The following is a 25490-nucleotide window of genomic DNA, read 5'->3' as shown; positions in this document are numbered from 1 at the left end:
CTAGTATCCTATTTCTTATGGGAAATATATTTCTGCCTTATTTTTTCCCACTTAAATGAAAAATCAAGGCAAATACTGCCCATGCAAGTGTAGAAATTGACTATTTTAATGTTTATGCATTCATTTTCCCAAAAAAGTGGAAAAATTTATTGATATATGCCTTCGGATAATGCTAAGTTTCTGACTAAAAACATACATGTATTTTAGCCATATTTACATATATGGAAATAAGTTTTCTCCTTACAAGAGACTTTTTCTTATTTGTTAATCCAATACTCATGCACGTACGTGCACATGCCTACAGTCACTTTTTGTCTAGGAGCCCACTAGTATGCATGGAAATTTTAAGCAAAGTTGCCATACACATGGTACTGAAAATGTGATTAGTATACATAAAAATCAAAAGAAATAGAAACTAAGGAGAGAAGTCTTAGCAATCTTAGGAAATAAGCACGGGGAGCTATTAATTTGCAGGCATTTTAAGAAAATACTCTATTTCGGGGACCCTGGGTGGCTCAGTCGGTTGAGTGTCTGCCTTTGGCTCGGATCATGATCCCTGAGCCCTGGAATCAAGCCCTGCCTCGGGCTCCCTGCTCTGCCTCTGGCTCCCTGCTCCCCAGGGAGCCTGCTTCCCCCTCTCCCTGCTGCCCTTGCTCTCTCACTCTCTATGCCTCTCTCTCAAATAAATAAAATATTTTTCTTTTTTTAAAGAAAATACTCTATTTCGAAGTACTTCATAAGATATGGATAATCTTACACACACACACACACAGATATATTTTTCCTGGGTGATTTCAGTTAAGCCTATACTCGGTGGCATCAATTTTACTGGTATATGGACCCATCGCTTATGTCAAATTTAGTTTATTTATGAACCATAATATAGAAGACAACATTTTAATTCATTCATATCAATCTTGTTTTACTTTTGAGGAATGTACTTTTTAATTTGCCCCATTGTCATTCTCCACAGTGATTTTTTGCCATCTGGGTATTTTATATTTTGAAGGTTGTTTGTTCTTTCTTCTTTTTTCTTTTTTGACTATCCGTATTAGTTTCCTAGGGCTGCTGTAACAAAATACTACTAATTCAATGATTAAAAAAAAAAACATACAGAAATTTATTCTCTTGCAGTCCTGCAGGCTAGAAGTCCAAGATTAAAGTATTAGCAGGGCTATAACTCTCTCACAGCTCTAGACAAGGATACTTTGCCTGTCCCTAGCTTTTTTGTGGTTGCCAGCAATTGTAGACAAATCACTCCCATTTCTACTTCCATGGTCATATGGTGTTCTTCTTATATGACTGTCTCTTGTTTCTCTTCTTATAAGGAGGGCAGTCGTAGGATTTAGGCCCACACTAATAATAACTTAACTGACTTCATCTTAAGTAATTCTCTCTGCAAAGACCCTATTTCTAAATAAGGTCACATTCTGATTTTCTAGGTGTACATGAATTTTGCAGGAGCAGTATTCAACCCAGTCTACCCTCTGGACCCCCAAATTCACAGCTGTCCCATTTACAGAATCCATCTACCCCCTCCCAATATCATCCAAATGTCTTAACTCTTTCTAGCATAACTCTAAGTCCCATAGCTCATCTAAATAGCAACTAAAAAAGTCTCACATCTCAGTACCTAAATCAGGTGTAGGTGAGACTCTGGGCAACATTCCTCTGGGCAACATTCCTCTGCTTTCACAGACCTATCAAACTGGAAAAGAAATGACCTGTTTCCAAAATACAACGGTGGAACAAGCAAAGGGTAGACATTCTCATTCTAAATGGGAGAAAATGGAAGGAATAAAGGGGTTACTAATCTAAAGGAAGTTGGCAATACAGCAGGACAAATTCCATTAGGTTTCAAGGCCCGAGAGTAATTCCTCTGTGTCCTGATGCTCTGTGCTCTAAGCCCTCATGACCCTCTGGGGCAGTAACCCACCCCTCCTGGTCCCCGTAGCTGTGGCTGTACTTTAGAGTTACTTTTCCTTCATTTTGTCTCATCTCTGTCCTTTTCAGTCCACATTAGCAGTGTTACATAAAACTGTCAATGACCGTTTGCCTTCTGTGGAGGTTGAGGGGATCCACATCATTAGAAAAGCGTGTTCTCCACAGATCTTTCCTCAGTAAGCTCATCTCTAATCCTGACTTCTCTTATGGTGGTTGATCAGATCCATAAATCACACCTTCATCTCTATAGAAAACGGCTGTCTAGCCACACCCTTGTCCTTGTTTCCAGAGCTTCTTATCTGGATAGGCAGAAAATTTTCCAAATCAGGTTTAGTTTCTTTTTGCTTGAAAGTTCATTCCTTAATTGATCTCTTTGCTCTCACGTTTTACTATAGCCAGAAAGGAGGAATCAAGCCGCATCTACTACACTTTGCTCAGAAAGCTCTTTAGCTGAATATCCAAATTACAATTTCTCCTTTTCACCCAACAATTTGGCCAAGTTTCCTGCCCCTTTATAACCAGGATCTCTTTCCACTGTCCAATAACATTTCCATCTGAGACCTTATGAGAAACACCTTTAACATTCATATTTCTATGTACTTTCTGTTCTTGATGATAAAGCCACAAGTATATCCTCAGAGATGATAGATACTTTCTCTCTAGCTCATCTCACTTCTTACTGAGCTCTGAGCAGAATCGTTAAGCTTTTTGATGTCTGTATTTCTTCCAATAGTCTCCTCAAGGCAGTCTAGCCTTTTAAAACTCATGCATCTCAAAAGTCTTCCAGCATGTTACCATTACCCAGTTCCAAAGTCACTTCCACATTTTTAGGTATTTGTTCCAACAGTGCATCACTTCCGGATCCCAAAATCAGTATTGGAGAGCTGCCATGACAACATAATATACTGGGTGGCTTAAAATAACAGAAATTTATTCTCTCCCAGTTCTGGAGGCCAGAAGCCCAAAATCAAGGTATCATCAGGTCCAGGCTCTCTAATGGCTCTCAAGGAGGATCCTTCCTTGCCTCCAGCTACTTCTGGTGGTTGCAGCAATGCTAGACATAATACTCCAATCTCTACTTCTATCCTCACAAGGCATTTTCTTTATATAGCTGTCTCTGTGTCTCAGTTTTCTTTTAAGAACATCATACTTTGGATTAGGGCCCACTCTAATTCTGTATGACTTCATCTTAAGTAATTACATTTGCAAGGACCCTCTTTCCAAATAAGGTCATATTCTAATGTTCCGGGTGGACATGACTACTGGGGGACAATATCCAACCCAGTACACAGCCTATATCTGTTTTTCCCCCCTTTAATTTCAATGAAATGTATTTTTCTGAACAAAAGAGTTCTATACCTTATATGGTTCTTGTTATATTATTTTAAAAATATATTCTATGCTTTGAACATATCTAAAATATGTTAGATATTGATTACGGAGTTTGGATTATTATCAAGTGAATGTAAAGTGCCTTTTGCATAGTAAAATAGTCAGTGGATAGAAAAAAAGTCCAATTTCTGGTAGGACTGAAAACTTGAGAGAATCATGTCAAACGCTAAAAAGACAAATGGTAACAAAATAAGAATAAATGAAGGTTGTAGACTATAAATTTTCCTTATATGTCTTTGGCAAAAACTAGATTGTTTCTTCAGAATTTTAAATTGGGGGCACCTGGGTGGCTTAGTTGTTAAGCATCTGCCTTCGGCTCAGGGCATGGTCCCGGAGTCCTGGGATCGAGCCCCACATCAGGCTCCTCCGCTGGGAGCCTGCTTCTTCCTCTCCCACTGCCCCTGCCTGTGTTCCCTCTCTTGCTGGCTGTCTCTCTCTCTCTGTTAAATAAATAAAATCTTAAAAAAAAAAAAAAGAATTTTAAATTGAATATAGTAACAAGGTGACTTACAGATTAATTATTTTTTTCTGTAAACCAATATTCTATATATTCTGTATTCTCTTTTCTGTGTTAAATATCACAATAGGCATCATTTAAACATGTGCATGAGGCAGACTTATTTTCAGGTGTTTCCATCTGTTGTGGGAATATACTTTAAGAATAGGAGAGAAACATACACAAATTAAACACAAAGCCAGGGGAGAAAAGAAAAAAATGAAAGAAAACATCTGCAAGGCAACAGTGTGGAAAAATGTTTGAGCTGCCTGTTATTAACTGCTCAACCTGTTTTACATTGGAATCCTGCATAATTACATTCCAGGGGAGGGGCAAACAACAGATGTTGAATTAAGGTTGAAAATAAGAAAATGAGACTATTTAAAAAATAAAGCTACTTTGCTCACCAACATCCTTTTTTTTTTTTTTTTGGTAGGACTTTTAGATAGCAATCGATTTCATATATTCACTTTGCATTTAGATGCAAACAAAGTGTTCTCTTTTTTTGTCTAAGAAACCGATCAATTATACATCCATATCTGCCTAAGTTAAAGGTGCTTAAAAAGCAAAACAAAAACAAAATGCAGCATTTCTTTTAATTTTATAAAAATAACATACGTTGGGTAAAAAAAGAGTTGAAATTGTTACAGAAATATATATATTTCTCATTACTAAAGTCAATACGCTTTTAAAAATTGAGGGTTTCTCAGTGACTGACTGAAGAGCTAAATTTCAAATAGTCTGTCGTTTCAAGTTCCAGACAGTACACGTTGAAATTTCACTACCAGTGAACATTTTTATTAAAGCCTTGTTCTCTAGAGATATTAAAGAACAGACAGTCTGCAACTGATTGGGTGGCCTGCTTATTTACATCTTCTACCCACTATTACAGAAGAGTTTTTATTTTATGTGGGATAAATAAATCCATCATCACAAGAGTATCTCTCCCATTGACGTACGCATTTATATAGTTACTTTGCATTGTTTCTCTCTTGTCTAAACTGAAATACTCCCCCAAAGTGATTTTCTTCCAATAACACTAAGTTTTACATATCTGGGGAAATACCAATGACTGTTTCTTTTAGGGATTGATCAATCTAACGGATTTTATTATAAAAATTGCAATCAATAGAGAAGGATTCGTGATTCAATTGGCCCTTTTTTCCCACTTGGTTTTTCTATTTGTTAACTAAAAATATTTTATTTTTCAAGCATTCCCGACTTTGCTTTCCTTTGCTATCCTCACCCTACACACCATCACAACCAGACTTCAGTCTGTTGATCTGCTTCCTCCAGGTGAGCAATTTCTTCATCTGCTAGCTTTCTTCTCTGTGATCCGAATTTTACTTGTTAGATGATGGCACTCGTAAGACTAGACACACATAAATGCAGAACTTGTAGACTTTATTTCTTTAAAGGAAAGTAGCATAGCAAATAAGGAATTTATTCTATTACCTGTACGTCAGTACTATTAGTATTTCAGGAAGAGCTGTGTAACATTAAGGGTTGAAGAGAGAATCTAAATATTCATTTATATCGAGGTTTTTCACATTTATTGTTCTTCCATGAGTTTAAGTGGTCCAATTCTTAATTATTTAACGTAAAAAAGAATCACAGCTTATACAAATTTCACTTTGGCATGAGTGTAGGAAATGCGAGGGAAGAAATTGGTGGACTGGAGAGAAAGCTGGTATAAGAAAGGGGATTGATTATTTTCCTTGGATGTTGGTTGTGGGTACAGAGCAAGCTATATGACTGTTGCAGCCCAAAGAGGAAACTGTGTTTCACCTGAGAAACTGGGCCCACAAATTCTTCTTTCACTTTGGACAGCAATTACTCTCCATATTAGAAGTGTTGTTTTATGGAAATATATCAAAGAGTTCTTTACACATGACTTTGTAAAATCTGTACACATCACCCTAATACAGATTTCTAAAGGCAGGGCAGAACCCAGTTCCTGTCCATTGTAACAGCTAGTGAAGCTCAAAATTAAAATCCCCTGAACTTGATAAATTTTGTCAATATCTTTTAATTTTGAAGTATGCTCTGGATGTGACTCAGATAATCTGGGAAAACACATTGAAATTTGAAATAACTGGATGGATTAAGTGAAAGACAGAAAGGAGTATCTATCTCAGGTGAAATTTTAGTTCATCATGTTTTATGTTTCTATGTCTGGGTTGTATATAGTCCAAGCCCGAGTCATTTGAATGCTTTTGAGATATTTGATTGGTTTCTGAGCAGTTTCATTTCTACACAAGGGAAACAAGCCAGTAGAGAAAATTGTTATATCAGGTTTTTGTGGTGCTTGAAAAATATACATGTATGTTATAGCAATCTAACAATTACTGTTATATTTATTTGTGTTGCTTTACTCATGCCAGAAAAAGAGAAAAGGTTGCATTATTTCTGTATGGAAATGAATGGAAATTGGAGAGAAAATACAAGTAAAGTCCTTAAACAGATAATGTCACAGTGAGGGGAGTTTTACTTATTTCTGATTTGGGGGAGGGTGGGGGAAAGTTTGACAAAGTGAGTGCATGTACATATGCGTATATAAAATACGTATATAAAATCATCCCTGTTATCCTTAAATAGTTGTGATTTCACATTCATTAAATTAAAAACAATTGGGAAAAAGTTTTATTTTTCAATTCTGTGAAAATTAAAATTAAATTTAAGGATAACATTTATATCAAAGAAACATTTTGGCTTTTAGAATGTAAATTTCTGCACATTATTTTATGTGTTCTTAAAAATCTCTCTCTCTTAATCTGACGTGGACTCTCTGCTCATGTGCACATGCATGTACACACCTGTGCACACACCTGTACTTCATGACTGTCTACTAACGTGAAACAGAGTCATCTGGGAGCTAGGACTGAGTGTCAGGAAACCCAAAAGCTGTTGTAAGGTGGATTAGGCCTTTATTTTTACATCCACTAAATAGTTCCAGAAGATTTTGGTCCTTAGGTAAGCCTCCTTCCATTCATTTCCATTTGGTATGGGAATGTGTTTTTTCATCATGGGTACAGAGGGTGCATATATATGCTGGCCTTTTTAGTTGTAGTTCTTTGTTGATAGTTACCTGACTATTACGAATTATCTCATCATTTCAAGATTCATATTTTTATTATTAAGATAGTGAAGCTTGTGAGTATTTTCCATCCACATATATGCTACAATAAAACTCTTCAGTTTAAAACTCAGTTTCTGGAGTTCACTGAATATAATCTTTTCCTATTTTTGCACATATATATTTCTTTGCTTTTTAACATAAGAGAATGATTATAGGTAATATAATCATTTTATGTGTGTGTTTTAAAATAATAATACTAACTATATTTTTTGTTTAAATCACAGTTATCTCTCAAATACACGGTTCACATAGATACCACCTTTATGTTTATGGATAATCAGTAGATCAATGAGTTATTATATGTTAGACTATGAAATTTTAAAATAAATGATTAATCTTACAATGGATAATTTATGTTTGGAATTTTATGTAAAATTATGTGCAGATATATATGTTTTTAATCGTAAAAGCATCATTCCCAATAGATAAGAAGTTTTTATTTGCCAAGTACTTTTAACTTAATAATTTTTCTATTTTGCTATAATACTTATTACAATGACTATATTTACAATGATAATTAACTAGGTAATTTTCTTTTATGATCATGTACATTTCTATCAATTCAGTGAATAAACACTAAAATACCTCTTTTATTAGAAATTTGCTAAATCAAATAGCTAAATTTTATTCCATTTTTTATTGGACCTTGGGCTTTAATGCTAGTTAATTTTAGATGAAGGAACATACTCATCTGAGCCAGTAAAATTAAAATAAGTCACCTAAAAATTTAAGGTTAGGATGACACTCTCTCAGATTCAAGTTGTTCTCTCTTTTGGGCAGACGTGTTGTGATCCCAACTAGCAGGTTCCATATTCTCCAATGGACTCAAGTAATTAATATCATTCTAAAGGAATTTTAGGGTTCAGTTAGAAGGTTGCTGCCATTTTCGTAAAGACTGCAAAGAGATTTACTTGGAAAGAAAGTGTACAAATTTTACTTGTTCAAATTTATTATTTTTTATATGCCAGAACTGCCTAAATAATTTATTTGGGTAAGATTATGGAGGGTTTTGAACACCAAACTGAGTAGTTCTGATTATAGCAGTGCCCCTTACCCACAGTTTGATTTTCCACGGTTTCGGTTACCTAAAGTCAACCACACGGTCTGGAAGCAGATGATTCTCCTCTGACATATCATCGGGTGGTCAGTAGTAGCCCTACATTACATCATAGTGCCTACGTCCCTCGCCCCACTTCATCTCATCACATAGGTGTTTTATTGTCTCACATTATTGCAAGTAGGGTGTGTACAATACAATAAAATATTTTGAGAGAGAGACCACATTTCATATAATTTTTATTACAGTATATTGTTATAATTGCATTATATTATTATCAGATATTGTTGTTAATCTCTTGGTGTACCTAATTTACAAAAAAAAGCTTTTTTTTTTTAAAATAAACTTTATCGTAGGTATGTATGTATAGGAAAAAACACAGAGTATAGTATATAGGGTTCGGTGCTGTCCGCGGTTTCAGGCATCCACTGGGGGTCTTGGAACGTTTCCCTGTAGAAAAGGGAGGACAACTGTAGAATCTTTTTCAGTAATGACCATGGAAACTGTTAGGCAGCTACTCAAAAATAGCGTTGGCAGTACAAAGGATCACTTCTTCTAAGATTGAGCATACATATTTTTAGGGGGAAAAATTCAAATATAGCATGCCTGAAATTAAAAAAGACTGTCTCAACGTATTCTCCTTGTGATGTCAATATGAATTTCCTCTTAGACTGGATTTAGACTACAAGTCTGAAAATGAAATAAGTTTTCATATATTTATTTCCCTGCTAATATTACTCATGGGAATACACTTCACTTTTATTATCTGTTCTTTGCTCCAGGTATGGGTGATTATCAATTAAATCACAGAAAGTACTCTCCAAGATAAGAAAGTATTTAAAACATTGCTGTAGACACCTTTTGATGTTTATACTGCATTATGTATGGATAAGCATAATATCCTTTAGAAACACATTTTTATCTTTGCTCTGATTCAAGGGTTGCATTCTCCAATAGCTTTTTCACTCTCAATTTGATTACATAGCAGGGTGATACAGAGGGACACATCTCCTATCTTTCTATATATGAATTTCCTGACCTCTTTTCCCAATTTCTCCATTGCTTCAGTGCGCTTTAATGATTAAAAAATATTAAGACTGTTACATAAAAAATGGCTTGTCACTGCCGGTAAAACCCATTACAAGAAACACTTCTGTATATTTACTCTAGAACATAGTATGAGTGTATTGATTTTGCTTAAATTTTCATTCTTAGGATGACCTAATCATAAGGAATAAAAAACATCAGCTTCCAACAAACTTACACTAAAGGTAATAAGAACAGAATGGTTTTAGTGAAGTAATTCCAAGAACAGGCTTTATTTAAAATGTCAGTTATCTTTCCTTTCCTACTCTTTATGTATTTTAAAACTATCCATAATAATAGTAGCAATAATTGTGGCTGTATTATCAGCTTGATGGTCGGAGGTGTCTTAGTAAGATCAAGGCCAAATTGTTTAGGTTCAAACTATCTGTATTTCATTCTAAAGTCACCTTTGGGACACTATCAATTTTAATAGTTCTTTCAGACAAACTTCATTTCACAGAGGCATTTTTAGTGAAAATACATATTTATTGTCATCTCTGTGTATATATGTATGCACATCAAGGACATGGAGCTTTAGTTAATTTTTAAATCGTAATATAAGTAATTTTTGTGGGAATCACTTATGGAGAAGTATAGTTTCATATATATTTCCCACTCATATAATGCACTTCCATAAATGTATTTTGTATTGCTTCTTTCTTTAAAAACGTTATGTTTTTAAAAATACTGATCTGAGCAAGGTACCCCTCTGTTCTTTCGGAACCTTGTCTATCTAATTTAAGGTAACTGAATTGAAACTTTAGATCTATCTCTAGAGTGGAGTTCTATGAATTTAATGAAAAGCTTTTGGAGATTAGAATGTCACTGAAAATGTAAAAATATAAAAATCTTTCTGAAAAATCTATCTTTTGGGACTCCCAAATCCTATTGGCAGGTGTTGATTACTAAATAATAAGCAAGAGAGGATTAGTTGCATCTGAATTAACTCTATTTTCTGAGAATGTTAAAAATGACACCCGATTCTGTGTACTTGTCTCTAGCAATTGAAAACAAACAAGTGCTAGAAATAAGATGAACAATGGGATTTAAACTGGTAAATAGTTATACATCCCAATAGGAATCAGATAGCAAGCCTGAGAGAAAAACGCTAATAAGACTATCTTGCTTGCTTCTTGTAAAGAGTTTGGCTTAATAGGCATGTTTTCATTGACCTTCCTTCCAGGATTACCACTTTGCTGGGAGGATGACTTGAATTTTAGATGTATTCATCCGTGTCATCAAAAATGGTGTCATTATCTGAGATGGGGTTAGCGAACACAGGCAATAAAATCATAAGAAAACATCCTCTTTAAAGATGAAGGATAGTAGTGTATTTAAATAGTCTTGGGTCTGAAATTCAGAGTATTTTTTTAAGTTGCTATAATTTTTAATTTGTCCTTGTAAACCAAACAGCTCTTACTAAGTCTTGCATGCCAGAGCATAAGTTTATCGCTGCATATAAATCAGGTTCCTTTGGAAGCTGTATTAACCCTTTCAAGACTCTGAAATTACAAGGACTTATTAATTAATTCCTATGCGATGATAGCTATCAGATAAAGTATGAGAGACAGACGCAGCTAACCTAAACTAAAAGATAGAAACTGGCACATTTGACACAACGCAGTAGAATCAGAAAAGGACAAAAGGAGAAAATCAGAAGTGAAGAAAGAACCCTATCGGTGCTGAGGTGTAGGTTTTTAGGACATTCACTGTTTTCTGTAATTTGAAAGTATAAAGAGGCGATTATTTAAATACAGACTTTAATTTCAGTAAAGGTGTCACTGATTTTAAAAAGTCCCCAAGGGGAAAATATTCTGACCTCTGTGCTTCAGTGGATGTATTCCAGGCAGATGTTTATCTTATTAAAATTATAATAAATAAATAATACATATAGAACTTTATAAGTTCTCAGTAATAACTAGAGAACTTTGAATTTTTATGTGAACATGGTACTTGACAGATGAGATGTGACTTTATTTTTTTTTAAGCAAGCTCGAGGCCCAATGTGGGACTTGAACTCATGACCCTAGGATCAAGAGTCACATGCTCTAGCAGTTGAGCCAGCCATGTGCCTCAGAGTGGTGATATCTCATAGTGAAAGAGAGCCACTGTGCCTACCTTTGTTTAGGTCCTGGGATCATTCTGAAAGCTGACATCACAGCTTCATAAATGAAAGGGCTTTCTATTGTTTGGTTTGGTTTTGGCGTTTGGTTTAAAGTTTTCCTTTAAATTCTAATTTCAGTGGTTTTGAAATAAGTAATTTGTAAGGAGTGGTCTTGCTTATTATAGATTATCAATAGTATTTGATATCTTTTTAATGTAGTCTTCCTTTCCATCAATGACAGCATTCAGGTGTGAATGATGAGTGTATTCCGTGTGCTCAAGGAAGGGAGCATAAAAGAATATACCATGGTCAGTATCTTGGTCCTTAAGGGTATAAGGAGCTCATTGAGGCAGACAGATTAAAAAAGAATACGAGTTAGGAAACTAATGCTAGAATACATAATTCAGTGGGAAAATGGTGGCATTATCTTCCTCCAAAATAGAAATGCTTATTTTGGACAACGTTTTCAGGAATTAATTGTAGTAATTTATTCTTCCTGAAATCCGGAATCAACCTTGAAAAGTTTCTGAGATTCAACATCTACCTTATTTCCCGCTCTTCTCCTTGCCTTGTAGGAGTATTTATTACCTCTCTCCTAGTTACCCAAAGGATCTTCTTTCTTTCATACCTTTCCTCTTCTGGCCTTCTCAAAGAATCATTTAATCTTTCCAATATGTGATCACATGCAATTTTATGGTTAGTTAATAATAATAGCAAATTAGAGTGAAGACAGATAAATAGATGTAGGAAGAAGAAATATTTTTCTAATGCAGAATTATAAAATACAGGATTTTTACAGTTAATATAAAATACCAGTTGAATATATTAAGACTTTCTTTAGTTTAGGAGTAGGATGAGATGTGAACAGAAGGGGGTCACAGTGAGGTCAGAATGACTATGCCAGTGAATCATGCCATGTCCTATTGTGCTCCACTGGAGATATCCTGGCTGGGGCCAAAACTCTAGATATCTGTTTCCAGAAATAATGCTGATTTGAGTGCTGCTTGCCCTGTGGCTCATCTCAGTTTTGTATGTTAATAAATGTTATCTAATATCTTTTCAATCAAGCACCTAAATATTTCAAGAATCCTCTGAGACAAACAATACACTGCTCAAATACCTATAATAGTGCTCCATGACCTGCTTCATTACATTTTTTCCCAGAGCTTTTCCATTTTCTTTTAAATCCTAGTGAATTTTCTGTACATTATTATTTTATTATTTGGCATTGCAACATATGTCCTTTGACTTATAAAGCTGGTCTTTTACTACCCTGTGAAATGCACAATCCTGTGTGGTTATTATTTCACTTTCTAATCCCTTCACCTGGATCACCCTTTTCCTGCTCTCCACTATTTATTGAAACTCTGCTCATCCTTTGAGTTGCAGATCAAGCACTACTTCTTATACAGAGCTTTTCACAATATTATCACTACACTTTTCTTTGTATTTATTTTGTTTGACACTCATATGACATAGTTCGAAATGTAATTGATCATGAATTATTTCCCCTCGATGGTTTTAAACCTACTTTCTAATTTCTGGTCAAAGTGTAAATGCCTTAGTGAAGAGATAAAATCTTACAGGCTGGAGAATTCTGGAAGTGGATAGACATAGGTTTATTTACTACAAAACTTTCCTTGGCACAAACTTATTATTATAAGTCAATGATAACATTCTACTCAAGATGCCTTTGCTTGAAAACTTCCAATACCTGAAGCACAAAGTTGGTGTTTTATTCATTCTTACCTTGTGAATGCCTGAGTATAACTTCTTTAAACTAATTACTGGACTGTATACATCTAATATTGTCACTGAATTTGAGCTGTGTTTCCTCTGGTGGCACATTTGAGTTGTATTGTTTTTCCTTGAGAGGTTCTGTCGGAGTCTTTTTCTAAAAAAAAAAAAAAAAAAAAAAATTCCACGTTTGTTTCATTAGTATAGTATCGCGCTTCAGAGCCAGTTCTCCTCAGCATACCAGTTAAGAAAGAGATGGCCTGGTTTAACTGTGCCTTCACTTCCAAGCATCTGCTGCTGCCCCAGGTGATGGCTGCACCTACAGTATGGGACTGGGAGAAGGGGGCAGCTAAAAATTGAATGTTAATTCCAGAGCAGTATACCAGGGGACACAATTATATTTGTGCTATAGATTCCCAATGCGTGGTTTGGATTCTCATTTTTTAAAATATTCTTGATGCGTGCATATCAAATCTCCTTATATCCTTTTGCTTTCATTCCTTGACATAGGTTTCCATTTAATTTAAGTTTTCTTCATCTCGGAGCTTTATCTATGTGTTGTCAATATATATGCCAGAAAATTCACTCTGGTAGACATGTTATTATGTCCAAAGGGTCAAACACACTTCAAACCATCCCCTGAAGGCGTGCAGGTGCACTGAATAGTAAGTGCAAACACTCCAAGTGCTCCAAATACCCAGCTGCATTTGGATGCAGTTGAATATGATATAGGCCAGTGGTTTCTGTGTCTGAATGCAGCCGTGGCGGTACATTGGGAAGCATTGTGCAATGCAGGTGCACGCTAGAGGATTGCTACTTTGAAGCTGCCATGGTTGGACTATTTGATGGTATTATAATAACGTCCTCTTCAAAATGTGCTTTCCACCTATCAAAAGCAGACAGAATGGTATTTCACAACTGAGGTAAAATCTGGAAGCCTGATTGGCAGTGGGTCAACCTAAAAATATATATGCTTCAGAGTTTTATATTATGGGAACTAAGTTTCCAAATTCTGATTCCTTACGGCCAATTATTACGAAATAATTTTAGGTTTCTGGAGTTGTATACCTAGTGTTTAATCATTGTATCGCTGCACCATGTAAACAGGCACCCTCATAAGATGAGCACATCAGCATATTATAACAAGGTGCATGGTCCCCCTTACTTAGTTAAAAAAATAAAAGAAGCAAAAACACATCCTACTTGTGTGTATTTGTCAGTTACTAGATTAGTAAAAGAACAGGTTCCTGTGCACAAGAAGCACTGGAAATACAATGCAATAGACGAAAGATCACTTGGCTAAAGTGGTTGGTTCTCTGATGCCACATTTTCCCTAGCCCTTTCCTTTTTCTTCCCTGCACAAGGGATGTACCAAGCTTATTAAAAATTGTGCTAAAATTAAGCCTGGCAGTCATGTGAACACTAGCAGGAAAAAAAAAAAAAGCATGTGATAAAATTGTAATATATTCCTTTCTTTTCTTATTCTGACACAGGGAAAAAAAGTTTTGATACAACTTTCCAACACTGCCTCTAGAAATAATATTGAAAGTGAAATTTTTACCCCTCTCATAGTCAGATAGAGCGAAATCAGAAAGTTTATTTTTAACTAATGGGCTAGTAAATAGGACATCGAAATCATAAATGGAAATAATTTGAATGAATATAGATTAAGGTGCCATTTATATGGAATGATTCATCCTATCATCATAGCAAGTGTAAGGAGTTTATAGGATGGTAAAGGAAGGTAAGTGAATAATAATCAACTGCCTAAAAAGAAAGAACTGTTTATGCTAGAAAAGTGTCAGTTCACAGGATCTTGCGAATTATGTCAACTCGCAGCAAGGAAAATTTTATTAGAGATCTGTTGGTCTGTATTCTGATGAGATTGCTATTTTAGCATTGATACTTTTTATCTGATATGTTAGAATATATTTGGATGAAATTGCAATTTGTTGCAATCGTAAGGGAGTGTGTGTACATGTGTGAAACTGAGTGTGTGTGCTGAAGAACAGAAAAAGACAGCAAAAACGAGCCGTTCTTATACCAGTGAAAGCTTTCAGTAGAAAACTGGTACCCAGAAACTGCCAGTCGAAGGTCTTGGCTTGTCACTGTTTGCTGGTAGATAGTCTGTGATAGGTGGCTAGTTTAGATTCTGTAGAGTTAATCTCCAAAACACCAGTGCCAGCCATAAATAGAGATGGGTGCCTGCTCTTTGCTTTTCCAGACAGCTAATTAGGTGTTATGAAAGCTTACGTCGGTGAAAGAAGGTAAATTAGAAATAAAAAAGAAAAATGAGAACAAATAAAAAATGGACTTCCATTTATAGAGTTTTCTACTTGGAAACAACTCTAATTTTAAGATGCTGTTAGAAACAGTAGCAACCACCACACTAAGAGAATAAAACTATTCCTATTTAAAGCTGTTTACAAAGCAGAAATAAAACCACTTTGTTGACAGTCACAAAGCAGAGCAAACTCTCTCTCTCAAATGCCCTTCCCCCACGGCCACAGCCTTTTAGAACCTCCTCCTTGATGCCCTGACTTGTAGATTTTGGTTTTCGGATTTCTATGACATAGACATTTATTTCTTCATTATAAAAAATTAAATCAGATGCATATGTGAAACTCCAAAGCTAGAAACTATGTGCATGTTTTTGTACAAATATGTGGGCTCTGGAGGCAGCAAGCAAGTTGAAACTAAGGGGAGGAAATCCTTTTATGTTTTCTAATAGCTCCCTAAGTAGTAACAAATTAGTTGCCAAGTATCTCTCTTTGGGTAGGTTGGTAGAGTGCTTTGAAGACAGGGAAAATAAGCTTAATTTCTGATTTGTGATAAATTCCTGCCCAAGAGTGAAAGAGACTAGAATAAATAGAGAGACTTCCTCCAGACTAAGAAATTTTATGGGGACTGGCTCCTTGACATGTTCCCTTTGCAGTGAACACCACTAAGTCTTAACACACAAAGGATTGTTTCCCCTAACTTTTCCCCAAATAATCATGTTGAGCTAAGGCTCCCTTAATCTCTGTTAGTCCTTGCTGGTTTAAATAGTGCTTTGGCTTCAAATTTTAACCTTATACATAGTAATCTTTGGCATCCTTTACCCATTGTTGAGATGGGATGCACCCCTAATGATACAGTGATATTATGTGAAAATCACATCGTAAACATTAAGTTATGGACGCCTCTGTGGAAGATTGCTAAAACCCAATATTGTAAGGGCAGGTAGTTTGATTTTTTACCTAAATATTTTCTTTCCTCACAGAGATGTAACTTCCACAATGACAGTTCCTTTGAAGGTGTATTTTGGCACCAAACGATTGCTTTCCTAATATCGCTAAGATTAAGTTATTAAACTGCTTAGTCTAGGTTAAAAAGAGAGAGCTTTCAGATATGTCAGCAAATATGAATATGCAGATTTCAGACATTTTTATGTCTAAATCAATTTGAATTACATAAAATTCTAAAATCAGGAGTAGTCAAGTTGTTGATTCAGTCATGAATTTCATACCTACAGTAGGCAAAAGGAAAGATTAAAATGTCATTGGAGATTTGAAAAAAAAAGATTTATACCTATATATGTACATTATATATATAATGTTTTATGTATAAAATCTATATATATATGTGTGTTTTATATGTATTTATGTTATCTCCTAAACTGTGACTATAGAACTTTCCTGTGCATTTTACTGATTCATCTGCATTTCTTATGACAATTACTGATAGAAAATTTTCAGGAATGCATTGGTTATACATTTGAGTTTTAAAATTTTGTTTGGACTATATCCTGGAGAAAGCTTAATTTTTTTTTTTTAAGATTTTATTTATTTGACAAAGAGAGAAAGAGAGCACAAGTAGGGGGAGCTGCAGGCAGAGGGAGTAGCAGGCTCCCTGCTGAGCAAGGAGCGGGATGCAGGGCTCCATCTCAGGACCCTGGATCATGACCTGAGCTGAAGGGAAACGCTTAACCTACTGAGCCAACCAGGCGCCCGAAAGCTCCATTATACACACACACACACACACACACACACACACACACACACACACACACACACAAAGATCTATACATGTATGTCTGTGTGTTTGTGGCTTACTGTACAGCTGAATTGCAACTATTATAGTCGTTTGAGTGACTTTATATCTTTTGCAAAAATATCATATAAATTAAGATGACAAATTAAAATAATTAAGATGACTGTGTTTAGATCCCTCTCTTCGAGAGCTTGTGTAATAGTAAGATGTGGCTATAGGAATATAGAAAATTCTTAAAACTAAACAAGTATTTAAATTTATCAGATTGTCACATGATCCTTCAAGGAATCATACATTTTAAAAACGAGACACCGTAAACTTTCCCTATAGGCAGAACTGTCCAGAGTCCCAGCTGTTGACCTTCAGAATGGTTTTCTCTTTGAAGTATAAGCATGCTTATCCCTCAGTTTCTCATCTGCATACCATTTGGATTATGCCATCTTTTTTGACAAAGGGTCCGTTCTGTGAAAGGGTAATCATGTTATATTGAGGAAAGGGTGAAAATGAGCATAAGTAATTTCTTTGTAATCGCAGATTGGTTCTGAAGAAAAAAGTGAATCTTGAATCAATTATGTTTACCTTGATTTCTTCTATCCAGGGTCTTCTGAACTTGTTTTCTGATACAAATATCTAATCTATGCTAATAGTGGCTGTCTATATAATTTTCTTCTTTTTCATTTCTGTGGCATATAATTCAACATATCTATTCTGAGATCCATTGTCGCTAAGGTACAGGAAGAAGTTTGATAATTTAGCTTGTAGCTCTAGGTCTTGAGAAAATACTCCACACTATTATTTTTATGATACATACTTAGTTTATTGAGGGGATCTTAAAAATATAAAATAGAAGGTACACATGACAGAAATCCTCCTGCACAACTGCCCCTCCCTTCTCCGTCCCTTCCTTCACTTCGCTTTTCTTTTTCCCTCTTTTTACTTCTATGTTTTTCATTTTGTCTATTTTTATGTCTGGATAGTCATTCATTATATACTACTTATGTCCCTTTTTTGTACCTACCTATTCATCTATTTATTTATGTTCCTTCAGAAATAATTTCACTTTCTCATAAATTCTTATTTGACCCTTGACAGTAATAGTTCGCTTTTTGCTCATAGTTTCTGCTACTTGTACAGAGTATCCATTGGATTGTCTTCACTGTCTGGGAACTGCTACCGTCGAAATTACAGTCTAATCAGAAGGTGAACAGCTTATAATGTATCATAATCAATACCTAGAATTTGCTCCCTAGGTTGTGACATAAAGGAGTCAAGTAAAAAGCTGTAGATTTTCAGCTATGAAATGCAAACAATCATTTCATGTTGACGGTTTCAAATTCAAGGTCGATTTATACTCTCATACATCTGCATTATTCTATCTCTTTTACTCTCCTTAAATTCCTGTTGAACTCACGCAGTGCCAGGCTACCCAAATTGCTGAAATTGAAGGCCAGTCAATATTGGAATATAAAACTATGTTAGCATATTTCAAAGAGAGTGTACGGGTTATAAATAAAAATTTTAAAAGTTGTGACTCTAAAAAACACAGAAGTATTATCAAATGAAATAGTAAAGTTTTTTTACTGTAGTTTTGGAGGATAAAATTGGTTGAATGAAATGATGCATATTTCTTTTCTAACACTGACACAGATGTAGAGGTTATATTTATGATTCCCATTCAGAATAGGTAGAGAAAACAATACCTGATATTAAGTTTTTCTGATATCCGTTTGTTTTTTAAACATCTGGTTGACTTTAATACTTCCTAGAAAATTTCTATGTCTAGATTTTTCTGCTGCTTTTTATGTCCATCTGCCTAATGATCTTCCAAGGCACAGGTAGTATTTGAATCTCTGGGTGCGAGTATTTGAGTTCAGTTTGAGACAGCCTTTCACCATTACCTGTATTACATAATAAACTTAACGTATTTCATTCATTCGTCTGTAAATATATTTTTTGAAAACATGACAAAATTAAAATAGAGGCAAGCTACCTCAATATATTTTTAACATTTCACAAATATGAATGACACATGGTATGAAATACCACAGTATTTTTGTTCTGTCAAGACACTATTCTGATTTCTTTCTAAAAAAATATTTAATCTCATAAGAAATTCTTTTATCCTAAAACCTTTTGAGATAAATCAAGTTGTGGTTTATTTTTTTTCCTTTTTTGGATAAGGAATTATTTATGTGTTTCAAATATGAACTCAGATTTTATATACGACTTTACAAAGTAACTGTATAAATTTACCAGTGCTGTTAAATTTGGTGCTTTCTATTTTAAAGATCTCTCGTGTATTTTTTTGGGGGGGGGTTCGCACAGGACACTATGAATTTGCAGGGATCCTCTCACATCAATTAAATGGCTATCCCAAGGGTTCCTGAATGTGTAGGGAATTCTGTTCCCATCACACAGAGGTAAATTGTAAATATCCTCTCCTGGAAAAAAAAAAAAAAAGTCCCTGATTTAAAAAGAACCATTAAACATAAAGGGAAACAATCATATGTAGATGAAAGGGACAAGTGGGAAGATGTAGTTCAAAGTTATAGTTTAAAATATTGGGATGGTGGAATTATGCAGCTGTTGTCATAATGAAGGAATTTTCTTTCATATTTTCTGTTCAGCATCTTTGAAATAGGGATCATTAAAGAATGCTTTATTTAGATTCTCTGTATGCCCATTGACAAAAGAGAGAAGCAAACATTCTCACAGAAAACATTATCATTTAAAATAGGAAATCATGAGTTGTCATTCATCTGAACTGTATCTGTTGACTAAATCCATTTTCACCTACTTACACCAAAAACAAAAAGCTGGAGTGAAGAAAACTGATTACATGATCCATACCCATATCTAATAAAATAAGAATGTGCACTTTTTGACAAGTTTATTCATAACACATTCTGATAGAAAATTCCATTTGCTCCTCTCAGTAGGAAAAGTAGGCTTTCAAAGGAAACCTTCTATTTCATGACTGTCACCAAAATAGCAATTACAAGCAAAATAGGGATAAAACATGAAAGAAAAAAAAAGCAACAGCTTAGGACTTGTTATGGAAGTATGCGATCTAGTTTTTAACCCGTTATTTGATTTGAAAAATTAATCCTGGTAATCCTTTTTGAAGTTCACTGTTTCCAGGATCAGTTATACAGAACAAAGACTAACTGATACCCCCAGGAGATTAGTTTACAGTGATGGTCTATTCTACTGAGAATGATTCTCCAATGGCCACTTTTTACTTCTTCCCAGGCTATGGGAATTCATTAATATCTAGAGAATAGACTTAAATAAAACCATTGTCTCAACCAGCAGGTTTATGCAACCATCCTGAAATGTTTTAATTATTGTTTTCTTTTCCTTTTTAATTAAGAGACCAGAGGTCAAACAAGCCCACTGAGAGCTGATCACAGCCTCAGTAGAAATTTAAAAGCAACCCTAATGATTGGATTTGCTGTTTTCTTTTTTGTTTTGCAGAACCAGAAGAGTGCGTTAATTGCACAGATGAATGCCGAGTGCTTGGTCATTCTGATAGGTGTTGGATGCCACAGTTCCCTGCAGCCAATCAGGCTGAAAATGCAGATTACCGCACAAATCTCTTTGTACCCACAGTTGAAGCTAATGTTGAGACTGAGACTTACGAAACTGTGAATCCCACTGGGAAAAAGACTTTTTGTACATTTGGAAAAGACAAGCGAGAGCACACTATTCTCATTGCCAATGTTAAACCTTATTTAAAAGCCAAACGTGCCCTGAGCCCTCTCCTCCAAGAGGTTCCCTCAGCATCAAGCAGCCCAACCAAGGCATGCATCGAGCCTTGCACCTCAACAAAAGGCTCTCTGGATGGTTGTGAAGCAAAACCAGGAGCCCTGGCCGAAGCAAGCAGCCAATACTTGCCCACTGACAGTCAGTATCTGTCACCCAGTAAGCAACCAAGAGACCCTCCATTCATGGCTTCCGATCAGATGGCAAGGGTCTTTGCAGATGTGCATTCTAGAGCCCGCCGGGATTCCAGCGAGATGGGTGCAGTTCTTGAGCAGCTTGACCACCCCACCAGGGATCTGGGCCGAGAATCGGTGGATGCAGAGGAAGTCGTGAGAGAAATTGATAAGCTTTTGCAGGACTGCCGGGGAAATGACCCTGTGGCTGTGAGAAAGTGAAAAAAAAAAAAAAGAAAAAAAGAAAAAAGAAAGAAAGAAAGCATTGGCATTTTCTTGTCTCTTCTGTTGATTTAAAACTGATCCCTCCTGGTGACAACCCATTTTGCAGGGATGAAGAAAGACCAATGCTGCTTTAAGGCTTTTAGTGAACATCTGAAGTGCCCACAAGTATGTTCTTTTCACTGCTGTTTCTTTTTCAGAGATAACAATGGTTTTGTTTTGACCAAACTTATATTAGGACAGAATTAACGATGCTGAAAGAGAAAAGAAAAAGAGAGAAGAGAAAAGAAAGAAGAAAAAGGAGAATGAGGAGGCGAGTTACCTTTTGACAATCTGTTAGGAAGGTATGCAGTGTGAGAATTGAAGTATTTCTGATCACTCTAAGACTGTCCTCCGTGATTTATGCTGACTTAACTGTTTACCTATAAACCCCATACAAAGCAGGGTCATAATTTGTGATCTGTGGTGGATTTCTAGCAGTCATCACAGGCTTCTACTTAAAGTCCCGAAAAGACCTTGCAGTAGTCCAAGCCACACCAAACATTAACACATATTTGTGGTAAACATTTCTGTATAAAGTTACCTGCCACACATATAAACATAAAGAACATTCCATATCATTAGTCGAAAAAAAAGTGAAAAAAAAAAAAAACTTGGTCATTTGTAAGACACTTCATGTCGTATAAAAGTTAAGTGTAAAAAGATATAGTCCATTTTGTCCTGCACACACATAGACTAATTCACTTCATTAAAGGAGAAGAAATTTTAGAAAGTTTAAAATGCCTCTTCAGCGTTTTAGTGTCCAGCAAACATATAAATAATGATGGATATGTTTTAAATTTGACCTGAGAAATAGTTACCATTGAATGATAATATGCGGAGGAAATTAACGTGATTAATATGTTTTATTCATTTGTGGACACTAAAATAGCTCAGGAAAGTGAAAATGTCTTAGACATACTCCAATCACGTGACCATTTAAATGTGCAAATGTAAGAAGATTCAATGTGTTTACATCAAATGACATATTTTTATTGATTTATTGCAGATTCAGTGCATATGAGCCAAATTGTTGAGTGTATAAGAGCTATATTGTGTATTTTATTAAATTAATATATAGTTGTGTTGCAAAAATATTTGGGCTTATATTGTAAATGGCAAGTGTTGCCTCGGTAGCTGTCGAACTCTATGAGTTTTGTTTTTTCCTGCTTCCTTTTCCCCATGGAGTGTGGGAAGCAGTGCCTCAGAGCAGAGTCTCTTGTTTAATGTATAGTCTACCAAGTACTACAGTACATAATCTGTTCAAAATGTGTTTGAGTGAGCTGATGGAGCTAACTGAAAAGGTCAAAAAAGACATCCGTCAGTCATGGTTCTGTGCAAGTCCTTGTAGAAGCTTTTATTAAAGTCACGCTAAATCACAAGAGTTACATTTGTACTGATACGTGAAACTTGTTTACGTTTTTTCGGTAACATCCAACTTCTGCCTATGTAGATATCATACCATTGATTGCTTTCTCAAAAGTACCTTAGGTGGTTCAAGATGTGTGTTCCCATTGTATTTCAAAACCATGAGAAATGCTTTAATGCATGTGTGGTACCAGCACTGGTTCCTTGCATTGTGTAGTGTGTTTCAAGAGGTCTGGGTCTTAACAAAATGTTTTTTCTTTTTCTCAATACTCTTCTGCCTCTTTTTATTGGTGTCCTTTGAGAACAATACATCTTCGCTTCTTTCATTTGGTTACACCTTTTCTTGTGACATTTAGCAAGTTTCAAACTTACTTCCACATGAAGCTAGGAAACCTCAAATTTCAGGAATTGGGAAAAACAAAATTAGCACTTGCAGAAGTAGCAGCAGATGGGAAAATGCCTTGATTGACATTTTCCTTCAGTGTTTAAAATTTTTGGCATTTTACAGCTTCATGACAAACAGTTTCCAGCCCATACCTTAGAAAATGTGGTGCTGAGTTAAATAAAGGCTGTTTGTGCATTGGAGCGGAAAAATGCGTTATTTGCAAACTGGTGGAGAATTCTGTGCCTTCTTTTCTGGCCACCAAGCCAGTGTAGAAACAGCATAAATGTCATAAAATCATTATATTAAAAACAAAAGCAAAAGCAAAACAAACATTGAACTGAATTAAGTTTTGTAATTTTAAACCTCAAAAAATTCAGCTAACAATATTTCTGTCAAATGCCGTCAAGATTTTAGACTGTACCTCGTTTGCAAACTGCTTTGAAAGGGAAGAGTGGACAACTCCCATCAGCCTTATTCTCTCGAGAACTCTATTTGGTTCCTAGTAACAGCCTTTCCAAAGCTCTACTCTTGGTTTTTATTACTCATAAATGTTTAAATGAGAAAAGAAGGGATCTTGTACACGTGAAACCTAACTGACTCTCTATATTTTGGACAATTTATGTATCTGAAATGTGTTGTCTCTGTTATATGATGTTATTTTTTTGCCAGGAGACTACAGGTTGATTTAGCTTGATAGCTGAAATTTGATGGAAAACTAATTTCCACTTAGTCTTAGCAAGTGTTGCCTCTCTCTGACTAGACAGATACCCACATAGTACAATCTAAGGCAGTATGTAAATGAAATCAACAAAGAGAGCAGGCTTTATTTTTAAAACATTCTTAACGCTGAGTAACCAGTTGTTCAATTTATTATACGTGTCTGAAGACATTAAAACACTCTAAGATTTTAAGAATTGATTGTGCCAATGTGCGAGGGATTTACCTTTAGGCTCTCTGTCACCGGTGATTTACTAGTGTTAGCTGTTTAACACATTATCTGTATTTAGTAGTAATTATTTATTTACAAGTTGGTGGTAATTCAGCAGTCAGGACTCTGAGCTTTTATAGTTGAGTTGAGGGAATCTCGCCTTTAATCATTTGGCTGGCGACTGCCTTTATCACAGACCTCTGGTGCTTGGCTTCCGAGGAAGTCTATGAGATGCCAAAATCTCCCCTCTGAGGAGCAACTTGCTCTGGGGGGTGATGCATGATCAAACAGTGATATTTCAAGGGGTTTCAGCATAATTCAGAATGTGGAAAAATTGTCTTAATTCGCATCCTCCAAATACTAACCCCTAAAAAAATCCCACACATTCAAAAAAGAATAATTTGATAATACTTTGTCTTTTAGGTCCTTCAATAACTGAAGTCAAGCACAGAATAAGAATTTATAGAAATTTTTGTAAGAAAGTCAAAAAGTTCTAAAAATTGTTTACTGGTGAACTAAAAATAATCAGAAACATAACAATCTTTTCATTAAATGTTATTGAAAGATCTTTTCATGGAAGTTAAAAGTAGTGAGAATCAGTGTTAGTTATACCTATACCAAAGTAAACATTAAAGAGACATATCATGCGATTTTAAAGAATGCTTTCATACTATTTCTTAACCTTACATACTTACCCTTATTGCAGGCAATACACAAGGATTGGCTCACTACTCCATGAATTAATTGAATTCCTGGTTGGGAAATTGACTTTGTTTCATTTTCCTGAGATCTTGTAAAACATGACTTCCCTTTAAAGGATCTAGGCAGTGCTCAATTTAAAGAATGACACCATAAAAAAAAAAAGTCATGTAGTAATAGAGCAGTATGCTTTATTAGAACTAGGTTAAAAGCTGTTTCTTGCCTAATGGAGTAGAAGTTGCTGAGGTCAACAAGTAGACTGAGGTCTGGCATAATATATGCCCACTCATTATTGTCTAATTATATTCTTTTGACAACAGACAGAATTTATCACAGCATTAATTCAAATGAGAGTTTTGGCTATCAAGATGTGTTGATTTGAAACATAATTGAATGAGACCTGATTAAAGTCTGACTTTCCTGGCCCCAGTGTTTTGCAGGTTGGCTATTCCCATGTATCAGCCCCATCACTCCATAAGGTTCTTAGCTGCACCAAGCAATTGGTGAACAAGGACAACAACAACAAAAGCAGCATACATTGTATGGATTTATCTCAACGCTATTGTTTAATGGCTGTGTTTAATGTGACCTATCTGGAAAATGAGGACTCCGAATAAAAAGCTATTACTAATAGTGGCGTTGCCTTCCCTTGAATTCATTAACACAGAAGTGGTGTGTTATACACTGTGTACCACAGGGACCCTCATCATAATTATTTTGGAAAGCAACTGTGGCATCCCGACCGTTTTGCTAGTTGTTTACCAGTAAAATAAGATTAAAAATTTATTTAACAGTAATGTCACTAGACATTCTCAACAAGAATGGGTTAACAATCTTTCAGATAGCTTCAATAAGTCGGCTAGTCAAATAATTACCATGGAGTCATGACCTAGACACTTGAGACTTTTAATAGCTACAGTTGGT

At 35.3% G+C, this 25490-nt stretch overlaps 1 protein-coding gene across 3 annotated transcripts in view; it reads left to right on the top strand.

Moving 5' to 3' along the window:
• The window catches only part of PCDH17 (protocadherin 17), a 97031-nt gene extending 71832 nt beyond the window's left edge, over positions 1–25199 (top strand). For 2 of the 3 annotated variants that reach the window (XM_045811004.2, XM_045811003.2), the window contains exon 4: positions 20465–25199. In XM_045811004.2, the coding sequence (XP_045666960.1) occupies positions 20465–21147 (683 nt within the window). In that variant the 3' untranslated portion in view covers positions 21148–25199. The remainder of the gene's footprint in view (positions 1–20464) is intronic. The other variant, XM_087865109.1, reaches the window with a different exon arrangement.
• The last annotated feature ends 291 nt before the right edge of the window (positions 25200–25490 follow it).

The sequence above is a fragment of the Ursus americanus genome, chromosome 10 (genome assembly GCF_024610735.1).
Source record: "Ursus americanus isolate L20-20 chromosome 10, mUrsAme1.1.p, whole genome shotgun sequence".
NCBI lineage: Eukaryota > Metazoa > Chordata > Mammalia > Carnivora > Ursidae > Ursus > Ursus americanus.
The sequence above is the reverse complement of the archived record's forward strand: the minus strand, read 5'-3'. Positions and strand labels throughout refer to the sequence as shown.